This window comes from Oryzias latipes, chromosome 24 (genome assembly GCF_053564925.1).
Source record: "Oryzias latipes strain Hd-rR chromosome 24, Olatipes_Hd-rR_3.1".
Taxonomy (NCBI): domain Eukaryota; kingdom Metazoa; phylum Chordata; class Actinopteri; order Beloniformes; family Adrianichthyidae; genus Oryzias; species Oryzias latipes.
Genome location: NC_136260.1, coordinates 7,370,131 through 7,391,333, shown reverse-complemented (window position 1 = coordinate 7,391,333; position 21,203 = coordinate 7,370,131). Strand labels below are relative to the sequence as shown.

Sequence of the window (21,203 nt, the reverse complement as noted above, 5' to 3'; positions counted from 1 at the left end):
GACCACTAGAAGCATGTTCCAGAAGGGAGCGATTTCCCAAAGACCTACATGCTCTAATAAGTCTAGTTTCAGTCCAAAAACACGCAGATCTTACTGTCAAAAGCTTTTTCAAGATTAGATTTATTTTTTTATTTCATGACTATTGTTGGAGGTTTTTTTTGGTCAGCTCTTTTTATCACACTTTTACTTTGTTGGGTCCAGTCGGACAAAGTAAGTTTTTGAGGTGGGAAAGCTCACCTGAAGTCTGGTCCACCTGAAAAAGGGTCTTGGTATGCGCCACGTGAACTCTGGTGTGGTTACAATAAGTGCGAAGGCTGTATGGGAGTTGTCTTCAACGTGGTACTCAGGATCTCCCATCCTGCTAGTGTTTTAAACATCCACATACTGCTGCTTACCTGGATCAGGTAACACCTGCGAGGGATTGTTAATTTTTTTTGTTTTTTCAGATCTTCTTGAGGAAACTGGAGCTGTGGCAAGTGCATGTCTTTCCAGGGAAGATTGGATGGCATCTGCAGGACTATCCTCATGTGGATGCTCCCTCTGGGCTTGTTAAACAACCGTTTGACGTGAGACCACCTACTTTAATTGAGGCACCTGATTGGCTCGTTTATAACTAGGATAATTTACACTCCAAAAAATTATACGAAGAAAAAATTAGGATTAGCAATAACATTTTGAAAAATGTAGCAGAGCAAGAATGTTTATTCTGACAAATGTAATTAAGCAACAGCAGTTTATTTCTCTGTAGAAGTCTATGGGGTTTTAGCTTCTTGGAACCAGCAGGTACTTCCTGTTTGGAACGCCAGGGGGAGGGGTCACCTAGTCAGGTTGTCGTATACAGTCAATAAATCATTACAAATCCAAGTTCATCAATAATTAAAAAAAAAAAAAGAGTAACACACAGCTTACATTTTCAATTAAAGTTTATTGAATAGACAGAGAAAACCTGTGTAAATGTGGTTTATCATGTCTGCTGTTGCCAGAAGTATAACTTGAGGTTTATTCAAAGCAACATTTTACACGTGAATGAGTTCTGTTTGCTGAAGCTGGCCGTTCCCACTCCTTTCTCTTAACCTGCTGTGAGCACAACCCCCCACCCCCACTCCCACCCCAGGCCACACAACATGCAGACTTTTAGGGAATGGAAAAAACCGTCACTCCCTACCATCAGCTTCAGATGTGGATCTCCCCAACATTCGTGTCAGGCGACAAGTTCCCACCTTCCTGCACTCCTCCAGGGATCCCATTCATGCGCAGCTTTCGTCCATGTAGCTCCAACTCAGAGTTGACGTAGTTCTGGATCACCTCATCCTGGGTTTTCACAGACTTCTTTGAGCACGGTGGTGTCACCGGGGTGACGGTGTAGTCCTGCCTTCTGGCCACGCACTCCTTGATGCTCTTCACACAGAGGTACATCAACTCTGCTAAACTGAGGGCAAGAGAGACCAGGGCGGCCACCAGCATGAACCAGATGATGACTGATTTCTCTGTGGGTCTGGACAGGAAGCAGTCCACCTTGTGAGGGCAGGGGAAGCTGGTGCAGACATAGCGAGCTTCCAGAGTGAACCCATAAAGGAAGTACTGACCCACCAGAAACAGAACCTCAAGTACTATTTTGGCCACAAGATGAATCATGTAAGTGCGAAGGAGGCTTCCGCGGAGGCTGGTCCTGCCGTTGTCTTTTGTGTACTTAGGAATTTTGAAGGCCCTCCTGAGGAAGAGGTTGGCCTGGTCAAGCTCACCCTGCTTCTGCATCCTCTCCTTCAGCTGTCAGAGGAACAAACAGTTAAATCATAATCGGTTTGAGAAGCTTTCAAACCTGCAGCCATACACTATAAATAAGTGCTTTGTGGCCACTGATTTTTAACAAAAATTGCCTTTAGAACAAACACAAAGGTTTTGTGAAACATTTTTTTAATTCTTCAAAGTCCATACGATGCAAGAACAGCAGATTCTTTTATTTTGGAGGTCCAAAAACAATAAAGTATGTTCTAGTCAGGATCTTTCCTATTTTAAAGGAAACTTTTTGACAGGACCATTTCTCAGAGATTAGCAATTATACAGCAAAAATCCTTACTATTCAGGTTTGACACAGAGGCAGTGAACTTGAAACAGTATAAATTAAAACAAGATGAAACCAAGTTTTGGCACCAAAGTTTCTCTGTCATCAGATCTGAGAAGTTACTGAGCTTTGAGTTTAACCTAAAACTCAAATTTGATGAAAAACATTTTATTTAACAATAAGGTAGCAATGTAGTAAAAACTTTTAAGCTTGTATTTGCTTGTAACCACCTTCTAGATTCAGGTTGTGTCCAAATTCCCACCCTAATCCTTAACTACTAAAACATTATGTGCGGGACTATCTAGAGCCGTGGATTTTAAAAGCAATTTGGACACCATGCTCACCACATATTTTTTTAAAACGGCAAATATGAAGTCAGAGATTCCTCATAGTAAAAACCTTATCAATACGACCATTTTACAACGACTATTTATGAATCCACTGTTCTGATGATGACAGTGTGGATGGCTTATTAAAAAAAATACATTTAAGTACTTTTTCTCTCAAAAATTGTTCAAACGCAATGCATTGTGGGCTATATTCCCCAATCCAGCGTTAATGATTTTGGAATTGTAGTTTCCGACAGCATTAGAAAATGGTAAACACACTATATAGTGCACTGAGTATTAAGTAATGAAGGAATTCGGACACAACTTCAGTGTCAATCAGACAATCCAAAATAAAATGTTCCAATATTTGATTCAAATAATTTTTGACACTAAAAAGCATATATTTTCAAAATGTGTTATGTTTCAGGTGCTCAGGATTGGAGGAAAGAAGACTGGTGTCTGTTTGAGATTGGAGGATGCGGACTTAAATCTGGCATCTTCACTGTCCCATTGGGGGTGTTTGGACTGTTGTTCTCTTCTTTCACGTATTTTGATGTAAGTTCTTTATTTAACGACTTATTCATCTATTTGTTTCTCTAATGAATATAAAAAAGTATTTTATTTTGCAGCAAAGAAAAAAATATACTAATACTAGCATATGCGTGCTACTTCTTCATTGGAGCTACTTACAGTCGACTTTAATTAGTACTACCATCTAGTGTTTGGTGGTTATGACTGAGCCGTGCAAACAGCAACACAAAGCAAACTCTGGTGGAGGCCTTTGGTACAGATTCACATGACAACACACCTTCTTTTCCACGTGGATCACATGAAGCACATGGCCAAGGTAAAGCAGCTTTGGTGCAGCAATGGCAATGATCTGAAGAACCCAAAAGCGCACGTGAGAGATCGGAAAAGCGAGGTCGTAGCAGACATTCCTGCAGCCGGGCTGCTGAGTGTTGCAGACAAAGTCTGACTGCTCGTCTCCCCACACCTGCAGAAGACGGGACAGACAAGAACCCCTTTTTTACACTCAGGCGTTTAACACAGACATTGGTGGATTTCCATCAAGACATCATGGGCCTCAAACCCTCCCACCAGACCTTGTCGGTGCTGGTGCGCAGAACCATAATGCGGAAAATGAACAGCACGGTGAGCCATATTTTGCCGATGACTGTGGAGTGGCTTTGCACCTTATCCAGCAGACGGCCCAGCACATCCCACTCTCCCATTTTGGCTCTCGGCGTCCCGTTCACCTGTTCCAGAAGATCCAGTTAAAAGCACGAGCTGAGTTCATGCACTCTACTGAGGATGTCTTCTTAAATAGAGAATACGGGGTTGTTTTTGAAAGCCAGAGCAGACAGACTCTCTCACAAGGCCAAGCAGCTTTTATTTTCTCAAAGGTTTGTGACTTTGCAGATAAAAGTCACAGCTGCTGATTTCAAGTCTCCAAAACACATTTATCAGCACCAGAGCTGCACTCCCGCAAATTAAATGATCTCGCACACGCTCAAAAAACACTGATGTGAGGTCATTTAAACTATGGTGTTTTTGTTGTTTACTTAACTAATTTTACAAAAGATTACAGTCTAACTGCTGGAAGTTTCATTTGCATAATCTTTCCAAATTAAATCATTTTATGTAAATTAATTTGTTTTCTTCTAAACGAAGCCTTTGCTTGACCACGAGTCTTAAATACATCCATCTTTGCGCAAAGATAGTACCAACAAGAAGAAATGATCGACTCACCCAAAAGAGGAGGAAAAGTGGACGAAGAGAGCAGAGTGATGCAGCGAAAAGTTGAAGAAGAAGAAGAAGGTCGCTGCTTCTTTGCTCATCTGCAGGCTTATCTGAAGGCAGTGCCCTGCTTAACCACAACAAGAAACCCTTACTGTCAGTGGCTGCCAGCAAAATCCCAGCTGATGCAGCAACGCTGCTTCTGCTCAAATTTACTGGTTTTTATTGAAACTTAAATATTTCATTAAAACCCAAATTTAGAGGATGAATATCTATGAAACTTCAACAAAGAAATGAACAAATTTCCCTGCAGGAAAGTTGGACTGCTAAAAACAAGTGAAGAACTCCCTTTGTGGGGGAAAAAAATGGAGATGATTACGCTGAGGTTCTGCTAAAGTTTCACAGAGCTCTAAGTTGACCCGACATCAGGTCCTGGTTCAAATCCCAGCTGGGTCCTTTCTGTAGTTTGCATGTACTCCTCAAATGAGTTTATCCACTTTTATAGGTGAATTGGATGCTTCTGGAGAAGAGCAGAGAAGGTCAGGAGGAGCTGCATTGTATCTTAATAAATGACAGAATACAGAGAGAGGAGCTGTGGTTTGGATGAGGAAGTCTGGAGGGCAGAGAAGAATACTGGACATGGATGGGAGCTGGAAGGCAATGGAGAGATGTTCTGTAGTTGTAACAGAGTAGTTGAAGATGGAGGTGGGATTGCTCTTTAACATGTCTTCTACTTGTAGTTTGCGTCCTAGTGACTGGTTGTACCAAGTGTTCATATCACGCTGGACCGCTCCTCATTCTTTTTTTCTGGCCCCTATGACTGTGCTGAGTTGCAGAAAAGTTGCATACCCTGGTCTCCTTGGCTGCCTTAAAGACATCTTTAATAGATGTGGTTTGTGATTAATGCAGATGTCTTTAAACGGTTTTATGGGTCTTTTTTATTGTAAACAGTAATGTACTGCCTACTGTAGACTTTTTATCGTAAATATTGATGTACAAAGATGTCATGGTTTATGTGCAGACCCATGTAACTTATATTGAACTGTCGTTTTTGTATTGTTGCTGCAAACTCGTCAAAATCGTCTTTGTAAATGAGAAATTGCTCTCAATCGACCTACCTGGATAAAGAAAGGTTCAACCAAGGATCAGCTTTGAACTCCTTGTTTCTGTGGTGATGAAAAGACTCACAGATGAGGTTAGAAATGTATCTCTGTGAACCAGAATGTCTGCAGATGACATTAAAATTTGTAGTGAGAGCAGGGAGCAGGTGGAGGAACATCTAGAGAGGTTGAGGTTTGTTCTGGTAAGGACAAGAATGAAAGTCAGCTGCATGAAGTCAGAGTATCTGTGTGTAAATGAGAGGAACTGAAGTGGAACGGTGAGCTTACAGGGACCAGAGAGGGGAAAGCTGGAGGATTTAGGTTCTTGGGATCAATAGTCACAACAGAGAGTGTAGGAAATAGGAAAAGAGGGTAGAGGCGTGTGCAAGCACGCTGGAATGGGTAAGAGAAGGTTTTAGGTGTGATGAAAGAGTGTCGTCAAGAATGAAAGAAAAAGGTTTAGAAGACTGGTGAGAGCAGCCATGTTGTTGGTTTAGAGACTCTGATGCAGAAACAGGAAGCAGAGCTGGAGGAAGCAGAGAGGAAGAAGCAGATGGAAATAGTTCGGATATGTTGGGAGGAGGAACAGTGATAATATTGGTAAAAAGATTTTGAGGTTGGAGCTACCAGGAAAGAGGTCGAGAGGGAGTTAAGCAGTGGTCTGCTACAGGGCCATCCTCCCATTAAGATATGCCTGTAAGGTTTCAGATCCATAGATCCACCTTTTCTTATTGTTGTTCAAGAAATCCATTTTACCAGTTCCTCCAAGATAGCTTTGCAGCCGATCTCCTGAATAAACTCATCCACCCTGAGTAGGAAGACTTGAATTGTTGCAGACAATTCAGAGAAATGAAACGGACATCACACTACTCAAGAATCTCGCTGAGTCGGATTTACTTTTTTAGTAAATGTACAACTTTATTGTCATTAAATTACATCACTTCTCTATGTAAAATGAGGACTTTTAAATTGTAATTTTAAATATATATTCATCTATCAGCCATTGCAGCCCCTGCTTATCTGCATGCCAGCCCTGCCTTTAACCAGCTGAGTTATCCAGCCACCGTATATAAACCATTGTTGGAACATGAGGGGGGAGGGGTCACTCCAGGTCTCATATGCAGTCAATGGTCAAAACAGCCGTTTAAGCTGCATTTGGTATTTACTCAGGCTTCTTTGCATGGGATCTTCAGGAGGTCAAAATGGCCAAAAACAAGGATGGGTACTTGTGGTTCTGCATCTTTCTGGAACAATTGTTTTTCTGCACATCTCTTGCGAGTTTCTCTGTGTAAATGATTTACGTCAATAGTTTGAAGTGGGGAAAAAAGTATTCCAGTGTGGCCTTTACCACATCGATCAGAGTACACTTATCAGGAGAAAGGCTGAGACCAGGAACACACCTGCATGAAACTGACCTCCTCAAGAAGATAACTCCAACTTGTGACAATAAAAAGAAAAGAAAAACAGTCATGTTGGCAAAAAAGGGTTTATTTACTTTTAAATCCAAACTATGAACAACATTTTTACTGCACTATTTGAGCACAGAAGCAAAACAATTCTTCACTCTTTAGAACAGGGAAATCTGCCCAGCAACAGATTATTTTTTAAATTTGAGGAGGAAACTCCTCCCTGAGCTTTGTCTTTGTTTAAACCAGCCAGTCAGATAAAGACAAAACAATCAGTGCAAGAACTCATACGGATTCAGACCTGCTTTGGTAAAACAAGAAAAGAAAGGAAAAAAAATCTCTTTCATCTTTGAAATCCACACAGTTTTTTCCCTAAAAACTCTTCAGTTTTTCACAGCCTTCATGTTCTTTCAAACTACTTTTTGCAGCAAAACATTCACAAAAAGAGGAATGTCACTTCAAAATCTTACAAAATCATCTAGATGGGAACCAAACCTCAATATTATGTTTCATATTATTGCTTTAGTTTTATGTTTTTGTCTAATTTCCTTTACTGCTTCTTTAGCTGCAACGCTAGGTTGTATTTTTTTTTTGTGTTGTTTTTTGTTTAGTTAAATAGGAAAACCAAAGCGGAACCTTTGTGGCGTGATGTGTTGTGCACGGACAATTCTAATGAGAACACAGGAGAGCTGGAAAAGACGTGTGAATCGCAAAGAAAAGAAGTTCAAGTGAAGTTAAGAGCTGTTAAAGTGTTTTGAATATTTGTTGTTCCTTCACGGACATCCCTCCCTCATTATATATGCGGCCAGCGAGGTATGTTTGTTTGTATTATTTATATTTCTGTGAAATGTCTATACAATTTATATGTGTATTTATTTGTTCTGTCAGTTTGATGGTGGAGTTGGCGAAGTTGGTGGAGTTGTTGAAGTTGTGGATAAAGAGCCAATAAATTCATCTGTATGAAGAACCGTGGTCCCGTGTTTCATGAGGGAGCGAAAGTCAAACTCGGAGCCTGCTCATCAGCGTGACGTCACCAGACCGTCCCGCCAGTTCATCAAGACGGGAACTGCAGATAAGCTACAAAAAAAAAACGCTTTTGCACCTGTGTTAGTTCGAGAAGATGTTCACAAGACGGATAAACAAGTGTTTGTTTTGAAGTGTGACAAAGACTGACATTTGACATTTGATAAGTTGATATATATAAGTTTCCTTTTAATTTTGTTATTGAAGTTTCTGGGTTTATGTTTGATTTAGATATGTAAGAAAATTCTGTTATATTGAAGTTAGAATAGGGATAACTACCATTTATAAATCAAAATGTTGAAACCTGATGAAAGGACTGAAAGCAATACAGAACATGCTGCAGAGCCAGAACCAGCAGACGTGGCTACAGAGCAACATGAAGAACCTCGTCGAAGTGAAAGAGCCCGTACATTAACAGAAAGGGGAAAAGTCTTTCAAAGAGAAAGGTTAGAGGGACTCATGCTACGTTTTGACACCATCTACGAACGATGGAAAGCCTTAACTAAGTTGGCTAAAAAATCTGTAATGAGACAGGATCCTAATGACATTCTGCAGGAACACATTAGTTCTGTAGAAAAGGAACTGTTAACACTAAACAGTGTGTATGATGAGTACAGATGTACAGATAGTCCACCTCATGACATGCGTCATAAGTTGGATAAGGCTGTGTCAGTAACCAAGATTGTAATCAAAAATGCACAGTCACAGACACGAGGGGAAAGGGAGGAGATTGTTTGGCCTGATGCTAGTTCAGTGTTCGCATCTTCAAGTTCTAGTGTTTCACTTCCGGTCTCTGACCACTCTAAAAGGACTTTGAGTCACTCTGTAGCATCCGCACTCAGTAGACAAGAAGCAGCAGCAGAGTATGCAGCCACACGGGCTGTGTTGCAGATTATGGCTGAGCAAGAGTGTCGTAGAGAAGAGTTGGAGAAACTTGAGGCTGAGAATAAGTTAATAACAGCAGATCAAGAAACTGCTGCTTACACTCGTCGCCTTGAGAGAGAAAGAGAAGAGACTGAACGTAAAATCATGAAGGAAAAACAAGAAGCTGCTCTTTTAAGGAGACAACAAGAAGAGAATGTTGAGAGAAAGCGTTCTGTGGAGAACTTGAAAAGAGAGGTTGAGCGTTTAGAAGAACTTAAAAGGTTACATGCAGCTAAAGCAAGGCTTAAGGTGTATGATGAAAATGAGTTTCATCCAACACAAGCAGTACCTGCGTGTCCTGAAGTAACTCATCTGGATCAAGGAGTTAGGAAACAGTCTGTGAATCAATACGCTGACACAGCTCCAAGTTCAAAGGGTGACTCTCAGAAAGACACAGTGGAGCTCGTGAAAGTCTTAGCTGAGGCGTTGTCTGCAAACAGGTTACCCATACCAGAACCAACCATTTTCAGTGGGGATGCACTGAAGTTCAGCCATTGGAAATCATCCTTTCAGACATTAATTGAGAGAAAAAACATTCCAGCAGCAGAAAAGATGTTCTTTCTTCAGAAATATGTGGGAGGAGCAGCGAGAGAATCTTTAGAGGGCTTTTTTCTAACTGGATCAGAAGCATCTTATGAGAAGGCATGGAATTTGTTAAATGAAAGATACGGCGAACCATTTGTTATAGCAAAGGCGTTCCGAGATAAGTTGCATGCCTGGCCAAAAATAGCACACAGAGAAAGTTCAGATTTGAGGAAGTTTGTGGATTTTTTGCGCAGTTGTGAGTCAGCGATGGTTGAAAATGAGAATCTTAATGTTCTCAACGATGCAATCGAAAATCAGAAAATGGCAGCAAAACTACCTGATTGGTTGAGCACAGCGTGGAACAGAAAGGCCACAGAGTACCAACTGGAACACAGACGATTTCCAAAGTTCGGCTATTTTGTAACTTTCCTGACGATGGAGGCAAACATTGCTTGTAATCCTATAACATCTTATACTGCTCTACACCAAGATCAGTCGGATAAGAGTAAAATAAAGCCGCAAAACTTTGTATCATCCAAAGGTCAAACCATCGGGACAAAAAGCTTTACAACCAACGTTAGTGAAAGGAAGACAGACACATGTGGCTTTTGTAAAAAAGTAGGTCACTTATTACACAACTGTCGGAACTTAATCAGAAAGCCAATTGCTGAGCGTGTCAAATTCATACAAAGTGAGAAACTTTGTTTTGGGTGTTTAAATCCTGGTCATTATTCCAAATACTGCAAGAGTCGGATGACATGCAGTTTTTGTTCAAAGCGCCACCCATCGTGTCTACACGAAGAGCGCCCAAAACAAGAACAGCAGCTTCCTAGTGAGCAAGCTAAAGAAACTGTAGAGGTTAAGGAAAAAAGGTCACTTTTTACAGTGCAACCACAAGAAACAGATGTTTTCAAGGAGACTACATCTAACAGAGTTGTAAATGAGAAAAGTAGCACACAAACCTCAACAATAGTACCGGTCTATGTTTCAACACAAAGTGATCCGACAAAGGAAGTTCTTACTTATGCTTTGCTAGATTCACAAAGTGATTCTTCATTCATTTTGGACGAAGTAGTTGCTGGGTTAGATGTAAACTCAGAAAGGGTTAAATTAAAGTTATCTACAATGTCATCAAGGGCAACCATCGTGCCATGTGAAAGAATTCAAGGTCTACAAATCAGAGGACTGTCTTGTTCTAAAAGAATCACAGTGCCAGTAGTGTATACCCGGGAGTTCATCCCAGCTAATCATAAACATATCCCAACACCAGAAACTGCCAAGGCATGGCCTCATTTGGAGCATCTTGCTGAATATATCTCACCACAAAGGGAATGTGACATTGGTCTCTTAATTGGGTATAATTGCCCTCAGGCTCTTTTACCCAGAGAAGTTGTGTGTGGAGAAGAAAGCCAACCTTATGCACAAAAAACTGATTTAGGTTGGAGCATAGTGAGTTATGGTGATCCCTCGGAAATCAGAAGTGATGCAATAGGTGTAAGTCACCGCATTGTTGTAAAGCAAGTGATACCTGAAACCAAAACAACAGTGAAACTTAAACGTGAAGTACACTACGTGTGTAGGACTCAGATTAAGGAGATTGCCACTCCTGACGAAGTGCTTAAAATGCTGGAGTCAGATTTCAGTGAAAGAGTTGAAGAAGCAGCCTTTTCCCAGGAAGATCTTGATTTCTTAAGCAAATTAAGAAATGGAATCAAGCATAAATCGGACGGACATTTTGAGATGCCATTGCCTTTCAAACAAGACAGACCAAATTTACCAAACAATATGCAATATGTTGCTCAGCGTCTTATGAGTCTGAAGCGAAGACTCCTGAGAGATGAAACATATTATGCAGATTATGTGTCCTTTATGGATGACATTGTTGCTAAAGGTGATGCTGAAAGGGTTCCAGCCGAAGAACTGGATAATCATCCTGCCTGGTATATTCCACATCATGGAGTATATCACCCTCACAAGCCTGGGAAGATAAGAGTTGTCTTTGATTGCTCTGCAAGATACCAGGATAAAGCGCTGAATGATTATTTACTTACTGGTCCCGAGCTCACAAACACGTTAGTTGGAGTTTTATGCAGATTCCGCAAGGGCCCAGTTGCAGTAATGTGTGATGTGGAACGTATGTTTCATCAGTTCCACGTAAAGCCTGAAGATCGAGACTATTTGAGATTCTTGTGGTGGGAGAGCAGTGATCTAAATTCTCCACCATCTGTCTTCAGAATGAAAGTTCATCTGTTTGGCGCAGCATCGTCACCAGGCTGTGCAAATTTTGGCCTTAAACACTTGGCCAGTGAAAGTGAAGGCAAGTTCAATAGCAGCACAGTTCAATTTATCCAGAGAAATTTCTATGTGGATGATGGACTTGTGAGTGTAGCATCTGAAGTTGCAGCAGTAGAACTTGTCAGGGAAGCAAGAGAATTGTGCAGTGGTGGCAAGCTCAGATTGTACAAGTTCATTTCCAACAGTGAGGAGGTGTTGAAATCAATACCAAAGGAGGACTGTGCTGACAGTGTGAAGGATTTGGATTTAGCCTCGAGACATCCCATAGTTGAGAGAGCTCTTGGGGTTCAGTGGTGTGTATCCTCTGATAACTTTCAGTTTAGGGTGACAATCAAAGAGCATCCTTTGACCAGAAGAGGGGTGCTGTCAACAGTAGCCTCCATTTATGATCCTTTAGGCTTTGTTGCACCTTTCGTCCTACGAGGGAAACAGATATTGCAACAGTTGTGTCAAGATAAAGTAGGGTGGGATCATCCAATGCCAGAAGAGCTCAAATCCCAGTGGGAATTTTGGCTCCGTGATCTTCAAAAACTGGTGAACATAAAGACCAGAAGATGTTTTATTCCTGAAAACTTCACAGACGTTCAGCAATATGAGTTACACCACTTCTCAGATGCCAGCGTAACAGGTTATGGCATTTGCACGTACCTCAGAGTAGTTGATAACTGTGGTAAGGTACATTGCTCACTTGTTCTTGGAAAGGCTCGCGTTACCCCAACTAAAGTAACTACAGTGCCACGGCTTGAGTTATCTGCTGCTGTGGTTGCAGCAAAGACCAGCTTCATGCTGAGGAAGGAACTTGAAATCAATGATCTCAAGGAGCATTTTTGGACTGACTCGAGGATTGTTCTTGGATACATCAATAATGATGCCAAACGGTTTCATGTTTTTGTGGCCAACAGAGTTCAAAAAATCAAATCAACATCAGAACCTGAACAATGGCGGTTTGTCCAGTCAAAGGATAATCCTGCTGACCATGCGTCAAGAGGCTTGACTGCAGATCAGCTTACTGCATCAAACTGGTTCAGAGGCCCAGACTTTCTGTGGGAAAGAAATCTTCCTGTTCCAGATGCTAAGGTGGGAGAAATAGATGACAGTGATCCAGAGCTTCGGAAGGTACAGGTGCTAAATGTAAAAGCTGAAGAGCAAAGAACATTGTTAGATCGCCTGACAAAGTTTTCCGACTGGAAAAGAGCTGTAAAGGCAATTGCTTGTCTCAAAAAATTTGCTAATCAGATCAACGGTGCTAAACCTAAACCTAAAGTGTATGAAGCTTCCAGCATTGAGGAACGGAAAGAAGCAGAAACATTTATATTCAGATTGGCCCAAGAAGAAGCGTTTAACAGAGAAATAAACAGCATAAAAAGGTGTAATGAGATAAAACCAAAGGACAAAGCCAGTCAGCTTTACAAACTTAGTCCATTCTTAGATGAACATGGTGTTCTCAGAGTTGGTGGACGTTTGACAAGATCATGTCTTCATCCTCACATCAAGCATCCAGTCATTTTGCCAAAGGCAAGTCATGTTTCGTCCTTACTGATCAAACATTATCATGAGAAGGTGCATCATCAAGGAAGGGGAATCACTCACAATGAGTTACGGTCCAACGGAATATGGATCATAGGGTGTAGCAGAGTAGTGTCCTCTCATATTTACAAATGCATCGTCTGCAGAAAGTATAGAAGAAACACACAAGACCCAAAAATGTCAGATTTACCTGAGGATAGGATGGAAATGTCCCCACCTTTCACTTATTGTGGGATGGACTGTTTTGGACCATTTTATGTAAGAGATGCCAGGAAAGAACTGAAAAAATACGGACTTCTCTTTACATGTATGTCTTCCAGAGCAGTACATATTGAGTTGTTAGATGATCTCACTACTGATGCTTTCATTAATGCTTTGCGTGCGTTCATTGCAATCAGAGGAAAGGTCAGACAGTTGCGGTGTGATCAGGGCACTAATTTCGTCGGTGCAAACAAAGAGTTTATGAATGCAATGAAAGGGTTGAATGAGGAACAGTTGAAAGAACATGGATGTGAATTCATCATGAATGTCCCATCAGCTAGCCATATGGGTGGTGTTTGGGAAAGGCAAATAAGAACCATTCGAAGTGTTCTGACCGCAATTTTGGATCAGTCTTCTAAAAGACTCGACAGTTCATCATTACGTACCTTTTTGTATGAAGTGATGGCTATTATCAATAGCAGACCTCTGTCAACAGACCACTTAAATGATCCAAGCTTTGAGCCCTTGACTCCAAATCATATACTTATGATGAAATCCAGTATAATATCGCCACCTCCTGGAGACTTTGTGAGTCAAGATTTGTACTTGCGTAAAAGATGGCGACAAGTGCAATATTTGGCCAATGTGTTTTGGACAAGATGGAAGAAAGAGTACCTTCTAAATCTTCAACAAAGACAGACATGGCAGAAGGATAAAAGAGACACTAAGGTCAATGACATAGTTATCCTTCAGGAAGATAACTCTCCACGCTGTAGATGGAAACTAGCCAAAGTAACAGAGGTGTACCCAAGTGCCGATGGTAGAGTTAGGAAGGTAAAACTGTTGCTTAGCAATTCTACCTTAGATGATACAGGCAAACGCTCTGCTAAACCTGTTTATTTAGACCGACCTGTGCAAAAGACAGTTTTACTGCTTGAAGCACAGTAATTGTAACATGGTTGACGCGTGATTGTTCATATACTGTAAGTGATTGTAAAGACTGCAGATAAGTCATGTAAATGAAATCACTAATTTGTGATTTGGTGGGAGTTTAGCTGCAACGCTAGGTTGTATTTTTTTTTTGTGTTGTTTTTTGTTTAGTTAAATAGGAAAACCAAAGCGGAACCTTTGTGGCGTGATGTGTTGTGCACGGACAATTCTAATGAGAACACAGGAGAGCTGGAAAAGACGTGTGAATCGCAAAGAAAAGAAGTTCAAGTGAAGTTAAGAGCTGTTAAAGTGTTTTGAATATTTGTTGTTCCTTCACGGACATCCCTCCCTCATTATATATGCGGCCAGCGAGGTATGTTTGTTTGTATTATTTATATTTCTGTGAAATGTCTATACAATTTATATGTGTATTTATTTGTTCTGTCAGTTTGATGGTGGAGTTGGCGAAGTTGGTGGAGTTGTTGAAGTTGTGGATAAAGAGCCAATAAATTCATCTGTATGAAGAACCGTGGTCCCGTGTTTCATGAGGGAGCGAAAGCTTCTGCTTTTCATTATTTTGCATAGATTTTTTCCCTAAATTTGCTGCTTTTTTCCTAAAAACAAACTGTGACAGAGTCTGAAGTACTAATGCAAAATCGGTTGCAGTTATTTTTACAAGTTTATAGTCTCAGCCTTTCCTTCAGGAAGGAAACATCAACATTAAATAAAAAAATAAATAAAAAATCACATGTTTAAAGAAATGCAGGTGTGGTTTGTGAAACTGTTCTTTTCCTTTTCCTGCAGCAAACTAAAAAATTAACAATTTCATCAAAAAAACAGCAGAAACCACAAACAATGCCATTTTTTTTTTTTTTTTAGTTCTCGGCTTAGATGAGCGTTCGATATCCAAGAATCCACAGCCACTCCGGGACGCACTTCATCAGCCCATACTGTGATGAAGGAGAGAAGAAAGAGGAAGCAGGTTTAGGTTTCAGATAGAACTTCCTGAATAAGAACTACAAAAAAGAAACCTAAAACTTCCTGTTAAGATCCTAAAGTTCCACTCCGATCATCTTTTGATCCAGTTTCAAAGGGTTCCCAGTGGTCTTTTTCAAATCAAATCAAATCAAATCAATTTAATTTGTACAACACTTTTCCAACTAATGTTACTTAAAGTGCCTTACACAAAAACAGAATCCAATTTTAAAAACAAATAGCAAGACAGTACACATAAATAAATAAATGAAGAGAATTGAATAGTATAAAAATAAAACCCATGCAATGCCACCCCATCATCAGAAAAATGCTGCAAGAAAAAAAACTAAAACACCCATTTTCACTCGAGTGGCGCTTGAATGTCGGTGCTGACCTGAAGCGTGTGCGGCCAGTAGCCGGTGGTTCTGTTTGAGATGCCCAGAGTGGAGACGGCGTGGCGAGCGTAGACCTCAGGCCTCGGCGCAAACCAACTCTCTCTATGAGCGCTTGAAGCAATCTAAACAAAGAAAACGAAACGAGGAGAATTTGTGTCACACATTCAGCTCCATTCAGCTTCTTTTAGGGCAGTTTTCAACAATCATAGGTCTGTATGAAAGCAGAGCCTGAATGAAGCCCAGCAGCAGTGAAGCCAGTGGAGAGATGCATGTGTGTGGTCACATGACCCCCCGGTTTGCATGGAAAGAATTTAAAGCATCTGTTTCAGTTTAGTCCAAAGCACCAAGTCCACTGGTGCTGTGTTTAGAAATCATTTTTAACCTTTAAATCAAACCTTTCTGTTTGATTTCACTTTATGTCTTTTAGTGGAACCCTTAGTTTGTAGCAGCTTCACCATTCTTGCATCCATTGAACTTGTGAGTTTTTGGAGAGACTCTGCTTGAATTTCTCTGCAGGACGTCTGAATAGCCTCAAATCTCTTCCTAGTACGACAGTCACACTTAAGTTTTCGTTAAATATCACAGGTTTTCATGCCTTGCCTAAGACATTTAAGTGTTTCACACTTTTCAGCAGCAGAGAAATCCTTTTTCTGCTTGATAATGTGGAACCTCCTTGTTTAGTAGGTTTTGCTTTAATTGAACTTACCTGGCAAACTAATATCATCCATGACTTATAATGAGAAGAACAAAGAATTCTACTATTTTTACACTTAAATACAATTTGCATAATAATTTGGACCGTACTGTATAACGTCATTCAACACTTTCTACAGGATCTGAACACTGACTCTTACCTGTAAAGGGATCAGGCTTTGAATGAAGACCCCTCTGGTACCGTACTCCAAGTGAAGCGCTCTAGAGAAACTGTCCAAGTATCCCTGAAACATCCAAAAAGGAAAACGTTAAGCGGGCTCCGGCCACACAGATGCTTCAGAGACTCCTCCCTGCAGATTCTGCTCTTACGCTGACTGCGCTGAGCGTGGCGGGTCGGCGCCACGGTCTGCAGCTGGCGCCCGACGATATGTTGACCAGGGCTCCTCTGCTGCGCTGCAACATCCCCGGCAGAACCAAACGGGTCATCAGAGTCGCAGCACCGACGTTCCTATTGACCTGAGCCAGCAAGAACTGATCCGACATTTCCATCAGACTCAGAGGAGAAGCCAGCGACTCATCGACACAGTTCACCAAGAAGCCGACATCTTTATCCCTCAGTGAGTCCTGGATGGGCTTGATTACAGTCGCTTGGCCCAGAGAAAAGTCAGCCACTATGACGGTGGTTTCTACTCCAAAACTTTGTGAAATTGATGCTGCTGAATCTCGAACTGAGGCGGCGTCTGGCGCTATGAAGACCACATTGATGCCGTGCTTGGCCAGCTCTTCTGCATATGCTTTGGCTACAGGCTCAGATGCATCTGAGAGGAAAGAAGATACCTTCATTATTTCAGGAAAGCCATTCATTTTAACCACAGATGAGATTTTTATTATGAAACAATGCGTGGCGATCATTTCACACCTTGTTTGTTTTAAACATTTATTTTATTTTTACTGGACAATATCATGGTAACAATATCTTTTTATCAGTTGCCAGCATAAAGATTTCAGACAGAAAGTGAATCTCAGGCTGAAATTAACAATAAACACATAAATACAATGCTAAACACAACAAACCAGTTGTTTGTACGGCATCGTGGGAATACAACAACATTCATTTAACAAATAAATAAATTTTAACTTAAAATGTTAGAAGAAACTCAGTATTGTGTTTGTTATAAAAGAAGATCAAAGGGTTTTAGGGTAAATTAACACATTTAGAATTCAGCAAAAATCCTAAATCACACACAATCCTATTGTTTCCAACAATGTCTGGATATATTTATATTTAGATTCCATAAATCATAGACCTGATGTGTGACGACTGTTAGTCAGTATGAAGCTGTTTCCTTTTCTTTCTGCTGAAGGCGGTTCTCACCAGTAATGACAGCCCAGTCTCCAAATCTCTGAGCCAGCCGCTTATTGGGGATGATCCTTGGCAGAAAATGAACCCTGACCAGCGAACAGCAATCACTCAGCAGGACGACGGCTCGGCTAGCGGAGTACAGGGCCCCAACCAGGGCCAGGGTCTCCACGTACCCGCCGCAAGAGCGAGAAATTTCTCTGTACAAAAGCTGGAAGCTGTCAACCGCTGCCATGCTGCTCCACTACTACTAGTCTGATGCTAGTTAGTTGGCTAGTTTAGAATCATCCCCAAAACAAAACGCTGGGATTAAACGCCAACCAGCAGTTTGATTTTGAGGAAAAAGTGTCTAAAAAGTTATTATTATACTGGGGGGAAAAAACTTATTTCATAGCTTCTGGAGAATAAGGGACGCGTTTCGTCCACTTTCAGTGAAGAAACAAAACATTTATCACGTGATGAGACACTTCCGGTTGCTGCTTTCAAAAGCCAACAGAAATGTCTTTTTACAACGTTTTAACTATACCAAAATATAAGACAAACGTTTTTATTTGGTAATAAAATATTAAATATTTTAAATTATATACTATCCCTTTCTAAAAGTATTTTTAACCATCCTCTAAGCTCAATTATAGATCTATAATCGATAGTTTCTAATTTCCGATGGTACCTCAGTGCACCATGAGATACCCACAATGCACCGAGCTCTGACGTTTACATACTCGAGACAAAAATGGATTTTGCAAGCGCTTTAAAATTTCCTGTAAAGCGGCGGCCACTGCAGAATGAATGTGACATTGTATTCATAAATACTACGTTTTTTTTTAGCATGAATTTGGCTCTTTTTTATTGCTAAGTCTGATTCGCTCTTTCTGCTAGCTAGCCTAGAAGAATTGGTTCACCAACAAGAGCAAAAATACTATCAGATATATGCATAAATAATATAGAGTGCATCTTAACAGAGTAAGTCACGCCGTTAAAATGTCATTTTATTGTCTTGTGTACACAGCCTGCTTTAGTCTCTTCGGGTCTGTCGGAAGAGACTTTTAGTTATTGCCCGTCTTCTGGTATTATCATCTAGTATTCAACTTAATTTGTTTATTGGTTTTGGTGTATTGGCTGATTGCCCATTTTTGCTTTTTAAAACAGTTTTATGATCACTTTAATACAACATGTCATTTTACCCTTAAAGTACCTCAACATCTGTAGGTGGTGCGATATTAACTACTTTTCTATTCTTCTAATATTATTAAGATTTTTTGTTTGTGCTTTTTTAAAAGATCTAATTGTATGGCTAATTGGCTAGAATTTAGTTTTGAAGAGAATTTAAAAATAAACAAAACATTGGAGATGATGTTAAGTATCTTTACTTTGTGTGAATGAAACACAAAACAAATTTAAAGTCCCACTCCAATCACCTTTTGATCTATTTTCAAAGTGTTCCCAGTTGTCTTTTAATGACAATTATGCAGTTTTCAGGCAAAATCTGTGTCGTTTTCTAGGACATAGTTTCTGCAGAGCGGCAGGAGTTCATTAGAAATTCACCTCTGAGTTGGGGACGGGACCTTTGGGATGAGTAAGCCTGTCCTGACTTCCCATCATCCCTTGTTTTACACTCCTCCCATTTAGCTTACAGCCCCATCCACCTCCAAAGTAACATTATCAGTGCAAGAAAATAACGGCAGCAATATTGGAAATATCCAGTTTTACAGTTTTGAGTCAGATTCTATCTGAGACGAGGAAAACGAAGGCATTCCTGGATCTATTTGACAACAAGTAGATGCATCGGAATGGAGTGGAGCAGGAAGCTGGTGGCCCACTGACTGTAGCAACTGCATCACAGCTACAAGCTTTTTCACAGGGCCTTTTTTCATCTGCTTCTGATTCACAACAATTTTCACAAATGCAAATATAAGTTTAATTTTTGTCTATATGTTTCCCCCATCATCAGAAAAATGCTACAAGAACACGTGAAAAACACCATTTTCATTGGAGCGGGTCCTTAATAATCCTTTTTTTTGGTCTCATTTTCTGATCTACTCCTCAGCAACAAATATGTCTCAGCTGCTGGTGAAAGATGAGGTGGAGTTGCAGTCCCTCATCAAACAGTTTCTAAAAAGTATCAGTGAGAAAATAACCGGGGCAACTTCAGGTGAAGCTGCTCAAGAGATCCTCCTCCACCTGGAGGAGACTGACAAGAACTTCTATAGGTGAGGTCACCCACAAACACATGTGGTCCTCAACAGTTTTTCTCAGTCGCTTTAGTACAATTCTCAGATCAGAATTGAAGTTTGCAAATACCTGTGTGCATTTCTCAAAACAATTTGTACAAACAGCCAAACACTATGGATTTCTTGCAAAAGCCTGTAACTTGCTCAAAATCTTTAGTTCATCTCTCAAAACTAAGTCTTTATGTCATTGAACATGTCAGGGCCATCAGAATGTCAAGTCCTTGTGTCATTGTCTACGAACAAGACAGTCAAATTACTTAGTCATGTTGTCAATATAAGTGTGTACTTTAGAGGGAAGTTCTGATGTAAACTATGGCTAAAGTTCTGATGACAATTATTGTAAAATGTAAGTTACACCTTTTTTGTTTGATTGCAAGAGACTGAACAAGATTCACATTTACACTTTTACTGTTCATTTTGTAATTTGTTGACAGACCATGTCATACCAACATAGAAAAAACCCACTGCAAACAGTAATACAAAGGGAGATAGGACAATATTCTGTCCAACAATACAGGCAGTGCAGTAGGAATTGGTGTGGTCTTCCTACACCTCTTGTCGTTCTTGTATGTTAGGCCACAAATTCTCATCCACATCACAGCGAATATCCTCTCTTGAAATGCAGCGAAATATGTTTGTCACATTATGACAACTTGGTAAACCATTTTGCAGTTAATGACTTATACGATGAACTAATGACTAAGTGTTTTGAGGAGTAAGACTATTGCACAGTGAACTAGATAATACATTTTGATCAACATGACAAAAACAATTGATAATGTAGCAAAGAGCAGATAATTGTACATAATCATTTGCATGGATGTACCAAAGCTATTGCAACTTGTTCAAAGAAGTGAGAAACTGCTTATATGATGTGCACAAGTGACATCATGATGTGAAGATTGAACAAATAGTTTTGGGAATTTCATTCTGATCTGAGAATTCTACTAAAGCGACTGAGAAAAACTGTAACTATGCCTTCAAAATTCTCACACGGGTTGTTTTGGTTTCTGTCTGTTTTTATTTAGCTATGAGTTTGTTAGGTACCTCCGTCAACATATAGAGAGCTCTTTGGGCGCCGCGGTGGAGGAGGAGATGCTGAACTTAACTTTAGGAGAGGGCCAACACGGGACCGGATCAGGACACGACGCCTTGATTAATGTTGTGGCGTGCCGGAACAAAGACTCTGCTGAGTAAGAGTAACTTAGAACAGGGGCCCACAACCTGAGGCTGTGGAGCCACATGTGGCTTTTTGACTGAAGAAAAACACAAAACCTTTTGTATTTTTAAAACAGTAACATATTTTTCGGGCTGTATGGTGCATAAAGCAAAAATATATTATGTTTTCTTTTTGCTTTTGCCCTTTTATTGTGAAAAAAAACACATTTTATTGTGTTGTTTTTGTCCTTGTTTTGCAGAAATTAAACAAAAAAATTACTTAAAATGGATCGTGCTAAAACCAAGTCTGTCTGACTGTGATTATATAAAATTTAAATGTTCTTTTTTATGTTTTATGTTCTTCTGTCATC

The 21,203-nt window shown here is 40.3% G+C and overlaps 3 protein-coding genes and 2 long non-coding RNA genes across 8 annotated transcripts in view; 3 read left to right on the top strand and 2 right to left on the bottom strand.

Annotated features, from left to right (window-relative positions):
- Positions 1 to 905: 905 nt before the first annotated feature.
- Positions 906 to 4,254, bottom strand: LOC101172551 (gap junction Cx32.7 protein-like). Its single transcript, XM_004083781.4, has 4 exons — positions 4,141 to 4,254; positions 3,495 to 3,647; positions 3,200 to 3,385; positions 906 to 1,767 (listed from the first exon to the last, which is right to left on the bottom strand). The coding sequence occupies exons 2-4, from the start codon at positions 3,621 to 3,623 to the stop codon at positions 1,174 to 1,176; spliced, it is 909 nt and encodes a 302-aa protein (XP_004083829.1). The 5' UTR covers positions 3,624 to 3,647; positions 4,141 to 4,254; the 3' UTR covers positions 906 to 1,173.
- Positions 4,255 to 7,299: 3,045 nt separating this feature from the next.
- LOC144990066 (uncharacterized) lies at positions 7,300 to 7,601 on the top strand. The gene is made up of 2 exons (XR_013653998.1): positions 7,300 to 7,447; positions 7,523 to 7,601. It is a non-coding gene; the product is annotated as an uncharacterized LOC144990066 (long non-coding RNA).
- Positions 7,602 to 14,298: 6,697 nt separating this feature from the next.
- Positions 14,299 to 14,586, top strand: LOC110014220 (uncharacterized). The gene is made up of 2 exons (XR_013653999.1): positions 14,299 to 14,432; positions 14,508 to 14,586. It is a non-coding gene; the product is annotated as an uncharacterized LOC110014220 (long non-coding RNA).
- Positions 14,587 to 14,725: 139 nt separating this feature from the next.
- Positions 14,726 to 17,918, bottom strand: hsdl1 (hydroxysteroid dehydrogenase like 1). The gene is made up of 5 exons (XM_004083883.5): positions 17,459 to 17,918; positions 16,453 to 16,901; positions 16,284 to 16,367; positions 15,429 to 15,551; positions 14,726 to 15,009 (listed from the first exon to the last, which is right to left on the bottom strand). Exons 1-5 carry the CDS (start codon positions 17,676 to 17,678, stop codon positions 14,947 to 14,949), a joined length of 939 nt encoding a protein of 312 aa, XP_004083931.1. The 5' UTR covers positions 17,679 to 17,918; the 3' UTR covers positions 14,726 to 14,946.
- A 188-nt stretch (positions 17,919 to 18,106) lies between these two features.
- LOC101157267 (TBC1 domain family, member 32) overlaps positions 18,107 to 21,203 on the top strand; it is a 35,613-nt gene continuing 32,516 nt past the window's right edge. For 2 of the 4 annotated variants that reach the window (XM_011491975.4, XM_011491974.4), the window contains exons 1-3: positions 18,107 to 18,406; positions 19,491 to 19,653; positions 20,703 to 20,867. In XM_011491975.4, coding sequence (XP_011490277.1) covers positions 19,499 to 19,653; positions 20,703 to 20,867 — 320 coding nt within the window. In that variant the 5' untranslated portion in view covers positions 18,107 to 18,406; positions 19,491 to 19,498. Of the gene's footprint in view, positions 18,407 to 19,000; positions 19,020 to 19,490; positions 19,654 to 20,702; positions 20,868 to 21,203 lie in introns of those variants that run through there. The other 2 variants (XM_078942593.1, XM_078942592.1) reach the window with 1 other exon arrangement.